Genomic DNA, 13,921 nt, shown 5'->3' with positions numbered 1-13,921 from the left:
GGCTTATATATATAAAGAGGAGCCACCTGGTAAACATACTGATGCTGGCCCAAATGTAGTTCCAAAATTTAGCAATACCATGGAGTCTTTCCAAGTTTTGAAGACCTTCCTGATAAGTTTCAGCGTAAACAAATAAGCTGTACTGTACATGATATTGTTAATATCAAGTGGTTGTTGTATTCAATAGGCAGAAAAGCAGTATCAAAACAAATCAAGATGGATGAGTTTTTTAATAAATTAAAGTCAAAGGAAGTGCTAATGAGTACTTCCCTTAACTTTGATTTGTTTTTAATTTGCCTCTTTTTGTGCTTACAGTATATACAGTTTCTGTCAGCCTTGTCATACACATGAATGGCATAATATATGACCTGGTAACATACATATTTCTATGGAATAGAAATCTCAAAAGACTGAACAATTTCAAAGTACAGGCATTTCTTCAAAATAGAGGGTTAAATAACAGATATTTTCTTAAGTGGGTGGAAAATCTGTTGTTTGCAAGATAACAGATGATTCTAGATGGCCCAAGCAATCCATTAAAACTAAATTCTACTGTATATATTCTACTAACAATGGTTGTTAATTATTACTTATAAACTACAGTTATTTTTAACTTTATGACAGGTTTTATTTACAAAGAACTGGCTTATAGTTTACCTCTAATAATTCTTATGGCAGATATTGCAATGAGAAGTTTAATGTTTTTCCATATTTTCATTATAGGAGCATATTTCTGTTTGCTAATGACATTCATATGGGTAAGCAGTAATGAGAGGTTTAGAGTTTCTAGACATTTATTTCATTCAAGATAATGACTGAATTGAAAAACAATTTTTTTTGGATAAATAGGTATTATATAGAGAATAAGCAAAATGTTTTTGAGAGTTTTTCCTTCCTACACTCTGTTTTAGTATATATTATTTTAATAACATTGTAATAAAATTGCATATTAGAAAGTTTACCTAATATTATTTCATTATAAAAAATTCAGAAATAAACCAGAACATAAAACATTAATATTATAAATTCAAACACATTCATAATAAAAGTAAAAATAAAGTTTTCTTGATAAGTCTTCTATCTCAACTCCTAAATTTCATCTTTTTTAGACGATACTTCATAGTAAGATGAGCAATAAAATCTGTTCATTTGTGCATTAATTAATAGTTAAAAATAAAGATTCTTAATTTGCTATAAATTTGTGAAAAAAAATTTCATTAGTAGAATCAATATATTAAGTACAACTTGACTGTCAAACCAATGTAATTTTATCTCCTTTTAGTGGATCCATGACTCAGAATAACAAATTTTTTCTAGTCCCATCTATTGTAATTTGCATTTTTTCAACATTTATTTAATATTTTAGTGTTTCTGGGAATTTGTAGAGTTTAATAGGACTTTACAAGTAATTCACACAAGCATATCACAAAGTAACTAAACAGCATATTTTTCAGTAATAAACTTCATTTTGAATCAAAGTCATTAGGAAAAATTTTAATAGATAATAGATTATCATCAAATAAGAGGATAGATAGGATAGGAGATGGATAGGAAAATAGATCATCATCAAATATACTTAGTTCTAGTGAAATAATTGGAAGCTTTTCACTGAGATCTGTAAAACAGTCGCTACCTTTTAAGTTAAACATTTTATTTTCAGTTATTATACTTTTCTTGTTTATTTTTCAGTGGGTTTATCCTTTCTATTTGATACACTGAAATATTTAAATGCCATTTCTGAATGTGCTCATTAATTGTACTTCAGACCTGATGAAGTTTTGATAATAAAAGATATAAATATTTATATTTTGTTTGAATTATTTTCTTAAAATTTATTTTACAGTTATAAAATACTGCTGAACACTTTTCTTAACACTTACATGCATTAACACTTTTCTTAAAGTACATACTGTATATATTTAAATCTCAGTAAGAACAATTACAAATAAAATTTGAACTCCTCCCAAAAATATATTTGGTATAAAAATTGTATCAAAGAGTTCTCTTTCATCAATTTTTACATATTTGTAAGCAAAAATCAGCAAATTAAAATATATATAGACATTTTTAATTTGAAATATGTCAGTTTATATACAGAAGATTGAAAAATAAAAGAAAGACATTTATAGAAAACAAAGTTTTATTCATCATAACTATTATACAATCTTATTTTTTCTTAATTGAAATAATGATTGATTTTTTTCGAAAAAAACATTGCATAACAGTAATTATGTTTGAAAAAATTGGTGAAATAATTATGTGTAACGAATTTTGTCGGCGTTAATTAAAAACAGATCCTGAATTATCAAATTTACTCTAAATTGTTATACTGTAAAGATCCGAAACATTTTCGGAAAATCTGCNTGCTACAGGTTATTTTATGCCTTGAAATACATGAATGCTCTATCAATAACATTTAGTATTACAGGCAAAGTTATTTCATTAAAACAATAGTTGTTTGTCAATGCTTTAAATTTTTATATGAATTTGAGTTTGGTCATTTTTAATAAATTTTTTGAAACTGTTTAATTTTCAATAGTAAGTCGATTAAAATATACTATATGCTACTTGTTGTAGTAATGGCATATCTATCTTGCACTATATCATTGTTGCAGTAATTCAGTGAATATAATACAGTTGTTTCCATTTAATTGGTCTACTGGTTAATCAGGATAGCCACTTGATTGGGCCAAATCTCAAAGAATGGAAACAAAACTAATAAATTAATATATAATTTAATTGCTTAATTGAGACAACTTTTCAATTAACTGGGACAGTAGCAGAAAAGGAATTTAGCAATTTTTGATATATTTTAGGGATCTTCTGAAAATATATAGACAGTATAAACACTAATGTTGTATAAGCCTAACGATTGGCAGAGACAAAGTGATTTTGTCTTTTACTCGGGCAGTTTGGTTTTTCTGGAGGGGGTCAGCATAGTGGAATGTATCACACCAGGGTCCTGTCTGAGGCAGACCTGAATATGAGCTACTGACCCTGATCTGGATTAGACTGGACGATCTTAAAAACAAAGGAACAAAGATCCCCAGACAATTTTTCGAGGTCTCTCGACTGAGTTGGAAGACAGAGTTTCCTTAGAAGGTATTGTGTTCATAATTATGTCTAGATTTGGACAGCAGCCATCCAATTGTTGAGACCATCATCTGGAGCTGGCAGATTATACGGAATGCTTTCACTGAAGTGGCCCATCTCCAAGTAAAGGAAACTGTACTCAAAGGAAGACTATAATGTGACTATTGGACAAACCCTTTCCTTTTTCCCTTTTTAGTTAAAACATATTTTAACTAAAAAGGGAGAAAGGAAAAATCATTCTATCAGCTAAAATTAAATGGTCAACCTTTGAGTATGTCACTACTAATACTATATTTGGGCAACACTAGCGTGATGCAAATCAGTTATCTATCATCATGAGTCTGGCAAATTATAGTACAAATATTTTCCCTATTAACCCTAACTCTATTAAATATTATAAATCTAACAAATATTAACCCTAACTCTAACTCTAAACCCTATTTTGGTTTAATAAAGCATTAAAATAGGTAACTAATTATTATTTTTACCTACATATTTATTAACCTACATATAACATATTTTATTTTTTGAATTTATTTATTAGAATTTATTATTAGTTTGTTTAATTAGGACAGTCGCTTAATTGAGCAAAATGCATTAGTCCCAATGTATATCCAAATTAAGTGGAATTGACTGTATATATTTATTAAAATTATATCCTTTTTTGGAAGAATTATATTTAGTTAATTATTTTGTTAAATTTTTTTTAAGGCAGCAATCAAATAGAGACAGAAATTCAATTGATAATTTAGAGTGGGATGAACAACATTATCTAAGATAGAAGTATTTGAACATAACTGCCGAGTTTCATAGCAATTGGTCAAACAAATGAACATCCTCATATTTATATAAATAAATAATACACTATAGATTATAATTTAACATATTACTTGAAGTATTAAATCATAAACTATTATACATAAACCACAAATAATCACCATAAAAACCTTCAGCAGCAAGGAAATTTACTATTATGTTGAGTTAATGCAGTCGTGATCAACCTGTGGTTCATGAGCCAGAAGAAGCCTGCAAAGTCCTAATATGCAGCCTCAGGGTTATGACAATGGCTTATTTTTCTGTTTTCTACCTTATATCATTATGAGGACCTAATTAAGCTTATGTGAGAAGCTGAGTGGTAGAGTGTCAACCTCTAAACTCTTTTTAATGGTGTTGGCCTGGTAAAGACTGCTCAATGTCACTGGATGGTGGTAGGAGGGATATTAATGAGTGGGGAGGACATAGGTAAGTCGATAAGATATCCAAATAATCTGAATAATGACAGATTCATGGTTAACAATTAACAAACAACTTAATATAAAAACAAAGTGGATTACAATATATAGCTAATTTACATAAGCTTGATCACATGGTTCTAGAGATACTGTTCTGCATTAACATCTACTTCTAACAGAGAGAGAGAGTTTACAATAACTGCATAATATCTCATGTAGACAATCAGTTGCCTTCGGATCCAATTTATTTGAAGCTCGGCAAGACTTTCATGGATCTTCCTTGAAAGTTACTTCCAAAGGAGAGATGGGAGATGGGTGAGGTGACAGACAGAGCTTTGGTCCTTTAGCTTTCTGGGTGAAGTCTGCCCCAAGACTCAAGTTCGAGCCCTTTTTATCCTCCCTTGAGTGTGGGAGAAAAGTCAGGCGACTTTGATTTAATATGGTCTAAGTTCGGGTCATGTCCTGGTTCGGCAGATATGAGCTGTCAAGAACTGGGCAATTTGGCCAAATTATTGATATTTTCTAGTCATTGTTGTGACTCGTCTTACCTCATAATGTCATCTGTTTTTGACAGTTTCCTATCATTAATAATTATTTGTTTGGTTTTATTCCTGGAACTTATTCAAAACATTGTAAACATTGTTGATTCATGATGAGATTCGATCCTCTGTTTATCTCTCATATCTGCATTTGATGGAAATATGAGGGGATTTCCACTTTCCCAATTAATTGCGTATTAATTTTAATTAACTTCAGACTCTCACAATTATATGAATGACAAACATTCAAACTATACTTGAAAATAAACTATAAGATAGATTACTAGTTTAATGTATATCATTGATGTACATTATTTTAGTACCTAGCTTATTGACAGTTATGGAGTATTGTTAAGGCTTAAGGCTTAAAGTTTGCAACTCTAAAAAAATTGTGCTGCCCTCCAGAAGACTATAAAGTTCCCTTGCAGCCTACATCCAAAAAAAGGTTACTCATCACTGAATTAATGTAAACATTTTTGGTCATTTTAAACTGAAAATTCAGGCAACCAAAAGTNATTTATTTATGAAATGCATTATGAATATAAAAGCATGCTTTTAACTTTGCTACAGGTTATTTTATGCCTTGAAATACATGAATGCTCTATCAATAACATTTAGTATTACAGGCAAAGTTATTTCATTAAAACAATAGTTGTTTGTCAATGCTTTAAATTTTTATATGAATTTGAGTTTGGTCATTTTTAATAAATTTTTTGAAACTGTTTAATTTTCAATAGTAAGTCGATTAAAATATACTATATGCTACTTGTTGTAGTAATGGCATATCTATCTTGCACTATATCATTGTTGCAGTAATTCAGTGAATATAATACAGTTGTTTCCATTTAATTGGTCTACTGGTTAATCAGGATAGCCACTTGATTGGGCCAAATCTCAAAGAATGGAAACAAAACTAATAAATTAATATATAATTTAATTGCTTAATTGAGACAACTTTTCAATTAACTGGGACAGTAGCAGAAAAGGAATTTAGCAATTTTTGATATATTTTAGGGATCTTCTGAAAATATATAGACAGTATAAACACTAATGTTGTATAAGCCTAACGATTGGCAGAGACAAAGTGATTTTGTCTTTTACTCGGGCAGTTTGGTTTTTCTGGAGGGGGTCAGCATAGTGGAATGTATCACACCAGGGTCCTGTCTGAGGCAGACCTGAATATGAGCTACTGACCCTGATCTGGATTAGACTGGACGATCTTAAAAACAAAGGAACAAAGATCCCCAGACAATTTTTCGAGGTCTCTCGACTGAGTTGGAAGACAGAGTTTCCTTAGAAGGTATTGTGTTCATAATTATGTCTAGATTTGGACAGCAGCCATCCAATTGTTGAGACCATCATCTGGAGCTGGCAGATTATACGGAATGCTTTCACTGAAGTGGCCCATCTCCAAGTAAAGGAAACTGTACTCAAAGGAAGACTATAATGTGACTATTGGACAAACCCTTTCCTTTTTCCCTTTTTAGTTAAAACATATTTTAACTAAAAAGGGAGAAAGGAAAAATCATTCTATCAGCTAAAATTAAATGGTCAACCTTTGAGTATGTCACTACTAATACTATATTTGGGCAACACTAGCGTGATGCAAATCAGTTATCTATCATCATGAGTCTGGCAAATTATAGTACAAATATTTTCCCTATTAACCCTAACTCTATTAAATATTATAAATCTAACAAATATTAACCCTAACTCTAACTCTAAACCCTATTTTGGTTTAATAAAGCATTAAAATAGGTAACTAATTATTATTTTTACCTACATATTTATTAACCTACATATAACATATTTTATTTTTTGAATTTATTTATTAGAATTTATTATTAGTTTGTTTAATTAGGACAGTCGCTTAATTGAGCAAAATGCATTAGTCCCAATGTATATCCAAATTAAGTGGAATTGACTGTATATATTTATTAAAATTATATCCTTTTTTGGAAGAATTATATTTAGTTAATTATTTTGTTAAATTTTTTTTAAGGCAGCAATCAAATAGAGACAGAAATTCAATTGATAATTTAGAGTGGGATGAACAACATTATCTAAGATAGAAGTATTTGAACATAACTGCCGAGTTTCATAGCAATTGGTCAAACAAATGAACATCCTCATATTTATATAAATAAATAATACACTATAGATTATAATTTAACATATTACTTGAAGTATTAAATCATAAACTATTATACATAAACCACAAATAATCACCATAAAAACCTTCAGCAGCAAGGAAATTTACTATTATGTTGAGTTAATGCAGTCGTGATCAACCTGTGGTTCATGAGCCAGAAGAAGCCTGCAAAGTCCTAATATGCAGCCTCAGGGTTATGACAATGGCTTATTTTTCTGTTTTCTACCTTATATCATTATGAGGACCTAATTAAGCTTATGTGAGAAGCTGAGTGGTAGAGTGTCAACCTCTAAACTCTTTTTAATGGTGTTGGCCTGGTAAAGACTGCTCAATGTCACTGGATGGTGGTAGGAGGGATATTAATGAGTGGGGAGGACATAGGTAAGTCGATAAGATATCCAAATAATCTGAATAATGACAGATTCATGGTTAACAATTAACAAACAACTTAATATAAAAACAAAGTGGATTACAATATATAGCTAATTTACATAAGCTTGATCACATGGTTCTAGAGATACTGTTCTGCATTAACATCTACTTCTAACAGAGAGAGAGAGTTTACAATAACTGCATAATATCTCATGTAGACAATCAGTTGCCTTCGGATCCAATTTATTTGAAGCTCGGCAAGACTTTCATGGATCTTCCTTGAAAGTTACTTCCAAAGGAGAGATGGGAGATGGGTGAGGTGACAGACAGAGCTTTGGTCCTTTAGCTTTCTGGGTGAAGTCTGCCCCAAGACTCAAGTTCGAGCCCTTTTTATCCTCCCTTGAGTGTGGGAGAAAAGTCAGGCGACTTTGATTTAATATGGTCTAAGTTCGGGTCATGTCCTGGTTCGGCAGATATGAGCTGTCAAGAACTGGGCAATTTGGCCAAATTATTGATATTTTCTAGTCATTGTTGTGACTCGTCTTACCTCATAATGTCATCTGTTTTTGACAGTTTCCTATCATTAATAATTATTTGTTTGGTTTTATTCCTGGAACTTATTCAAAACATTGTAAACATTGTTGATTCATGATGAGATTCGATCCTCTGTTTATCTCTCATATCTGCATTTGATGGAAATATGAGGGGATTTCCACTTTCCCAATTAATTGCGTATTAATTTTAATTAACTTCAGACTCTCACAATTATATGAATGACAAACATTCAAACTATACTTGAAAATAAACTATAAGATAGATTACTAGTTTAATGTATATCATTGATGTACATTATTTTAGTACCTAGCTTATTGACAGTTATGGAGTATTGTTAAGGCTTAAGGCTTAAAGTTTGCAACTCTAAAAAAATTGTGCTGCCCTCCAGAAGACTATAAAGTTCCCTTGCAGCCTACATCCAAAAAAAGGTTACTCATCACTGAATTAATGTAAACATTTTTGGTCATTTTAAACTGAAAATTCAGGCAACCAAAAGTTGAATACAGTAGAGCATCGATTTTCCGAAAGTCAATCATCCGAAAGAATTCCAGTCGGCAAATTTAAATTTTCGCTAGTGCTGTGGCGCTTCAATCTTTGGCTATGTCTTGGGCTACTCAAATATTTTACGTTTTTGATACTAAATTAACATCTGAAGTATAAATTTTTTATTATTTTTATATTTTTCAATATATTTATTTTGTTTGTACAAAATAAAAAAATAATTTTGAACGATACAGTAGTCTTTGTTAGGCTTAATATCGACGAAAATTCAACGCAAAGCGACACGCAACACAGAAAAATTTAGACATCGGATACGTTAAACTATTTTATCGTACGTAAATCAGTTATCTGAAATATCAGTTATCCGGATAACCCCAGTCCCCAATTGATTCGGAAAATTGACGCTTTACTGTATAACAGAATAGAACATATAAAAAAATGAAAAGAACAATAAAACTCAAAATTAGAAAACAAAAAAATAATACTACTGTAAAATCAGATACATATATATATATAACTTAATTATGAATCCAGTTTTTTTAAAATTTAAGAATTCAATGTCCATAGCCAGGTATTAGAGATGGAAAATGTCCTTAAAGTTAATACACAGGACTATCAAGGTGTGCATGTATAAACCAAAACTAGCTATTTAAAATCACTATATTAGTAAAACAAAAATTTTCATCTGTTTCAAATGGGCTTCTTCAGGTTTCATAAGTTTAATGCAGAAATGAATATTAAATCAAACAGAACAAAGTTCAAAATTGAGCATTCAAATATGTGAAATATGAACTAGCACTGTAGAATATACATGCATATCATATAGTAACAGAATAAATAGATGTTTTAAAAATGTTACAAAACAAAATAACTGTTTTATGGGAACTCATATTATGCTCGCCAAGCAATTGAGATTCTATCTCTTTATAATTAATGGCAGTTTGATTTCTGATAGCACTTTTTATCTCAAGATAATCCAAGTACTTTAACCATGAGGATCCAGAGTCCAGTGCAAAAATCTAATTAACCTGACCTCATCATCTTCCATATATGTGGCCAGAGCTGTGTTAGACGACCTTTTCTTAATTTTATACTTATGTCCTTTGATCATCACAGCCATGCCTGTTGCTGTAGCACCAACATACATCAATGTTTGGTCCTTGAGAAGATCCTACAGAGAAATAACATATACCCCAGGTAAGTAGAAATCCTCAACAGGATCTTTGTCATTCATTATCAAGAAGAACGCCATAGAGATTCTCCTACCTCAAGGAGATTTAAAATTAGAAAAACTAATAGTAGCAGATAAAACATCCACAGGTATGCCAGTCAGATTTTAGATGTCTTTGAATTTCTCTATAGATGACAGCCAATGCCTTGTTATAAGTAACCACAACAAATCTCCTTTTCTGTAGTTGACAGTGGGCCTTGAGATGCTGATGTTATCATACAAGAACCTTAACAAGGTCTTGTGATAACCATATTGTATTGCTAGTGATGTGATGTATTCCAACTCCTCCTTACTATCATGTGTTGCAGTACAGTATGTAAAAGCTCTTTTCAAGATCAAAAGGAAGCAAGTTTGTATGTAAGAGGATCATGTGACTGCTTTGGAATGAAAAGTGGAGAACTGGTGTCTTTACAGAATACTATAGTGGTCAGCTGCCAATTCTCCAAGTGAATAAATATATCAAGGAAGTGCATTTGATATGAGTTTTCCTGCTTCACTTGTAAGGAAAGGTCATATAGTAGTAGTTGTAGCACATTAAAAAGTCCTGTAGATCCAGTTTGCATCACCACATTATCAAGATGTCATCAGCATAACTAGTGTATAAAATAATTTGATCTCTAAATTTAGACAGGACTGCATGTTCCAGACACCTCACAACCATTTCGCATAAAGTTCCTGATGGGAGGCTATTCAAAGGTACACCCATCCCCTGTAGTTATGTAATAGTATGTGCAAGTATTCTGGAGAACACTATTGTTGGTACATACTTCTTTGAAAGTAATGTCAACACACACAGAAACATGACGGATATCAATGTTCTGGATTTCTTGGATGATCTTCATTTGAATTAATGACAAACTTTTGTTCCAGAAGGATGATGTGACAGCACACACTGCCTTATCTATTCAGGAGAGACTTAATGCAATTTTTCCAAGATGTTGAATTGATCACTGTGGCATGTCATCATGGCCTCATGATGACCTGACCTAACCTCACCTCTATGGATTTCTTCCTGTTGGTGTACATCAGTGTTTCTCAACCTCTAACAAATTGTCGCCCCCTTCAATAAAACCATTACCTATTATCGCCCCCTTCACTTCAAAATTCCGATGTCGAGGACCAAGACTAACGCCAAATTCGTACTGCATTGAATAGACTAGTGACTAGTATAATGTTATTTGTTTAATTATTGTACGATATAACGAATAAAATATCTAATTATACTTTATATAATGTTTTACTATATAACTCAGAAAATTGTTTTTCGCCCCCAAAATATAAATTGTTACTAATCGCCCCCTCAACATGGAAAAACGCCCACATGGGGGCGATATCGCCCCCATTGAGAAAAACTGGTGTACATGAAGCAACATGTTTTCCAAACACCACCCACTTCCCTCAACAAGTAGAAGAACAGAATTCTTACTATTCACCACAACATTCTATATTGTGTACAATTTTTCAACATAAATGTTGATAAGTATGGCGGTTTACAACACAAAAATATTAACATTAGTCTCAACCTGACTGTCGTACAGACCAAATTAAATATTATTACAGTACAATCTCTTTTGTCCATAATTTGCAATATGACATGTTTCCTCTTTTGGCAAGCAACTTTTTAGCTCACTGTATTTGTGTAAACATAAACCATGAAGCAAACACAATAATTACCAGCAACATTTTGGTTGGAAAAGTAAGTGTTCCATTTTAGAATTTTGCAAATTCAATTTTAACAGCTAAATCTGAAGAAGCCTTCTTAAATAGGCTGAAAACATTTGTTTTTACAATGAAATGTTTGTTAATAAAGAATATATGGTGTTTGCTTGGTGATTCATGTTTATGCTTGGACACTGGGTTATTGTATAAACATAGCTTACAATGAATGAAAACCAAGTTATATCTTTGAACTCATTCTGAATGCAAAACCATTTAGATAACAAGAATATATGTATTCTTTTAAGCATGTTCTGTTCCTTCCATAAACAGATTTCTTACTTAATTTGTTACAGATTCTTTAATCAGAAATTAATACAAAATAAAACCTCATCAAACTACATTAACCCAAAGTCACATTAACTTTAAGCTGTCTACAGGTTCCAAACACAGTATGTATAGTTTTTCCATATAATATGGTCTCATTAAGTTGAAATTGCCAATACTCAAACTTATTTTCCCTTCTATACTCTGCCCTTTGATAGGTCTATGATCTTTATATTCTCTTATATTGTATGAATACAGACAATTAAGATAAACATTATGGACAATGCCAAACACCACACCATGCTATTATAACCATGTGTCACCATCCATTTACTGATATAATATCTTATCAGCTTTCTAATTGGAACACAATAGGTCCCATTAGAATGTTAACAGTGCACTCAAAAGCAGCATAAACTGTATATAATTTTGTAATCATTCTGTGAACAAAATCTTGAAAAGTGACTTGATAACAAATTTATAGCCACAGAAAAATTTGAGAAAATCAGGTATTATTAAACTAATTAATTCAAAACTCTAACTAAAATTGGGATTATTTCACCCATTAAACTTTGACTTAATGAGATTTTACTGTACTAAAGATCAAAAATAGATAATGTTTGAAATATGATATGCTGAAGATATTAAATAATTTACAAAATTATTACACAATTAATTAATATTGAAATTATTCAAGGAAGAAATTACAAAGAAAAATGACAACAGAGTCAATGTGTTAGGTATAAATTAAAATTATTAATTTTATTCCCACCTAAACTAAATGTTTATTTCTCTTTAGAAATGCATATATTAATTAATTTTGATATTTATAACATATATTAATTTTTTAATTATAGTTACTGTATTGTGTGTATTATCATAAATACAACTATTTGTTTAATTTTTATAGATAGACAAAATAAAAAGCATTATAATACTAAAATATTAACATTTTAAAATATACAATCTTACTTTCATTAATTTAATTCCAACATGATGAGGACCTCCAGAATTATTTTCTAAAAATATTAATACATTTCCATCCAAGCTAAACCTTGGAGAACGAACACTTTTATCTTCTCCACTTAACATGGCTAAAATTTAACATATAAATTAACGTTTGAAAAAAAGTTATAAATTATAATAATATTTGTTTTAAAATCATTTAAATAAATAAAAACAAGTTATCTTTAATTTGAAAATATATTTTTTTAATATAAGAATATAAAAATTCATTTGTAATATACAAATCAATATTCATTTTCTAATTAATAAGACAGTAAAAAAAAATATCAATTTATATTATACAAAGATAATCAAATAATAATAATTACAGTAGAGCAGTGATTATCTGAATACTGATCAACTGAAACATTGGTTAACAGAAATTGTTCCAGTCAGCAAATTCAATTTTTCACTAGGGCTGTGGCATTGCAGCACTCTTCCCCTCCCTGCCAAACTGAACGGTAGGCCTAGTTTAATGTATTACATTATGTAAGGTATGTATTAATATTTGTAAGACATATGATACAAATTATATACAATACAGTTTTGTGTTAATATATTTTTTTAAATGATCAGTTATCCAAACAACCCCAGTCCCGAATTGTTTTGGATAATCGATGCTTTACTGTATTACAGATTTCTTTGAGACATGATAAATCTGATGCATCTGTTACTATTTTATTAATTTAATTTTTTTTATTATTAATTTTTTTGATAAATTGCAAAAACTACATATTGTTAACAATTATTAAACAATGTTTATAAAGTTTAAATTTCATTACAAATAGATTAAATTTTCATAAAATAGTATTACTATTTATAAAAATATTAAGAGCAAAATTCTAATATATAAAATAATAAAAAAATAAGAATACAATAAACATTAAAATAAGTGACAAACGTTTAGTTGGATATTCTAGTTTCTATAAATGTAATTAATAAATTAAAAAATGTTTATAGGATAATTTAGTTTTATTTTCCTTGATTTGTATAAAATAAAATTACTTAAAATTTTTATTAGTAATATTAATTTTCTTAATATATATACAATTCTTCTTTTCTTATGTCAATCAAATAAAATTCATACATAAATAATATATAATTGTAAATGTATTTTATGAGATAATATTTTAAAATTTAAAAACTTACTAATTTATAGTGCAAAAATATATTAAAATGTTTTAAATAAATTAATAAAAAATTTATAAACTTGTGAAAGAAAAAGTTAAGAATTTTAGATTTACTAGCAGGAACCCAT

At 29.8% G+C, this 13,921-nt stretch overlaps 1 protein-coding gene across 1 annotated transcript in view; it reads right to left on the bottom strand.

Moving 5' to 3' along the window:
* The window catches only part of LOC111639859 (acylamino-acid-releasing enzyme-like), a 119,269-nt gene that overhangs the window by 57,416 nt on the left and 47,932 nt on the right, over window positions 1–13,921 (bottom strand). Inside the window, exon 8 of the mRNA XM_023385807.1 lies at window positions 12,631–12,752. Coding sequence (XP_023241575.1) covers window positions 12,631–12,752 — 122 coding nt within the window. The remainder of the gene's footprint in view (window positions 1–12,630; window positions 12,753–13,921) is intronic.

Source organism: Centruroides sculpturatus, unplaced genomic scaffold (assembly GCF_000671375.1).
Source record: "Centruroides sculpturatus isolate CEXI.00-Female unplaced genomic scaffold, Cexi_2.0 scaffold1362, whole genome shotgun sequence".
NCBI lineage: Eukaryota > Metazoa > Arthropoda > Arachnida > Scorpiones > Buthidae > Centruroides > Centruroides sculpturatus.
This window is presented reverse-complemented; position numbering and strand designations above follow the sequence as displayed.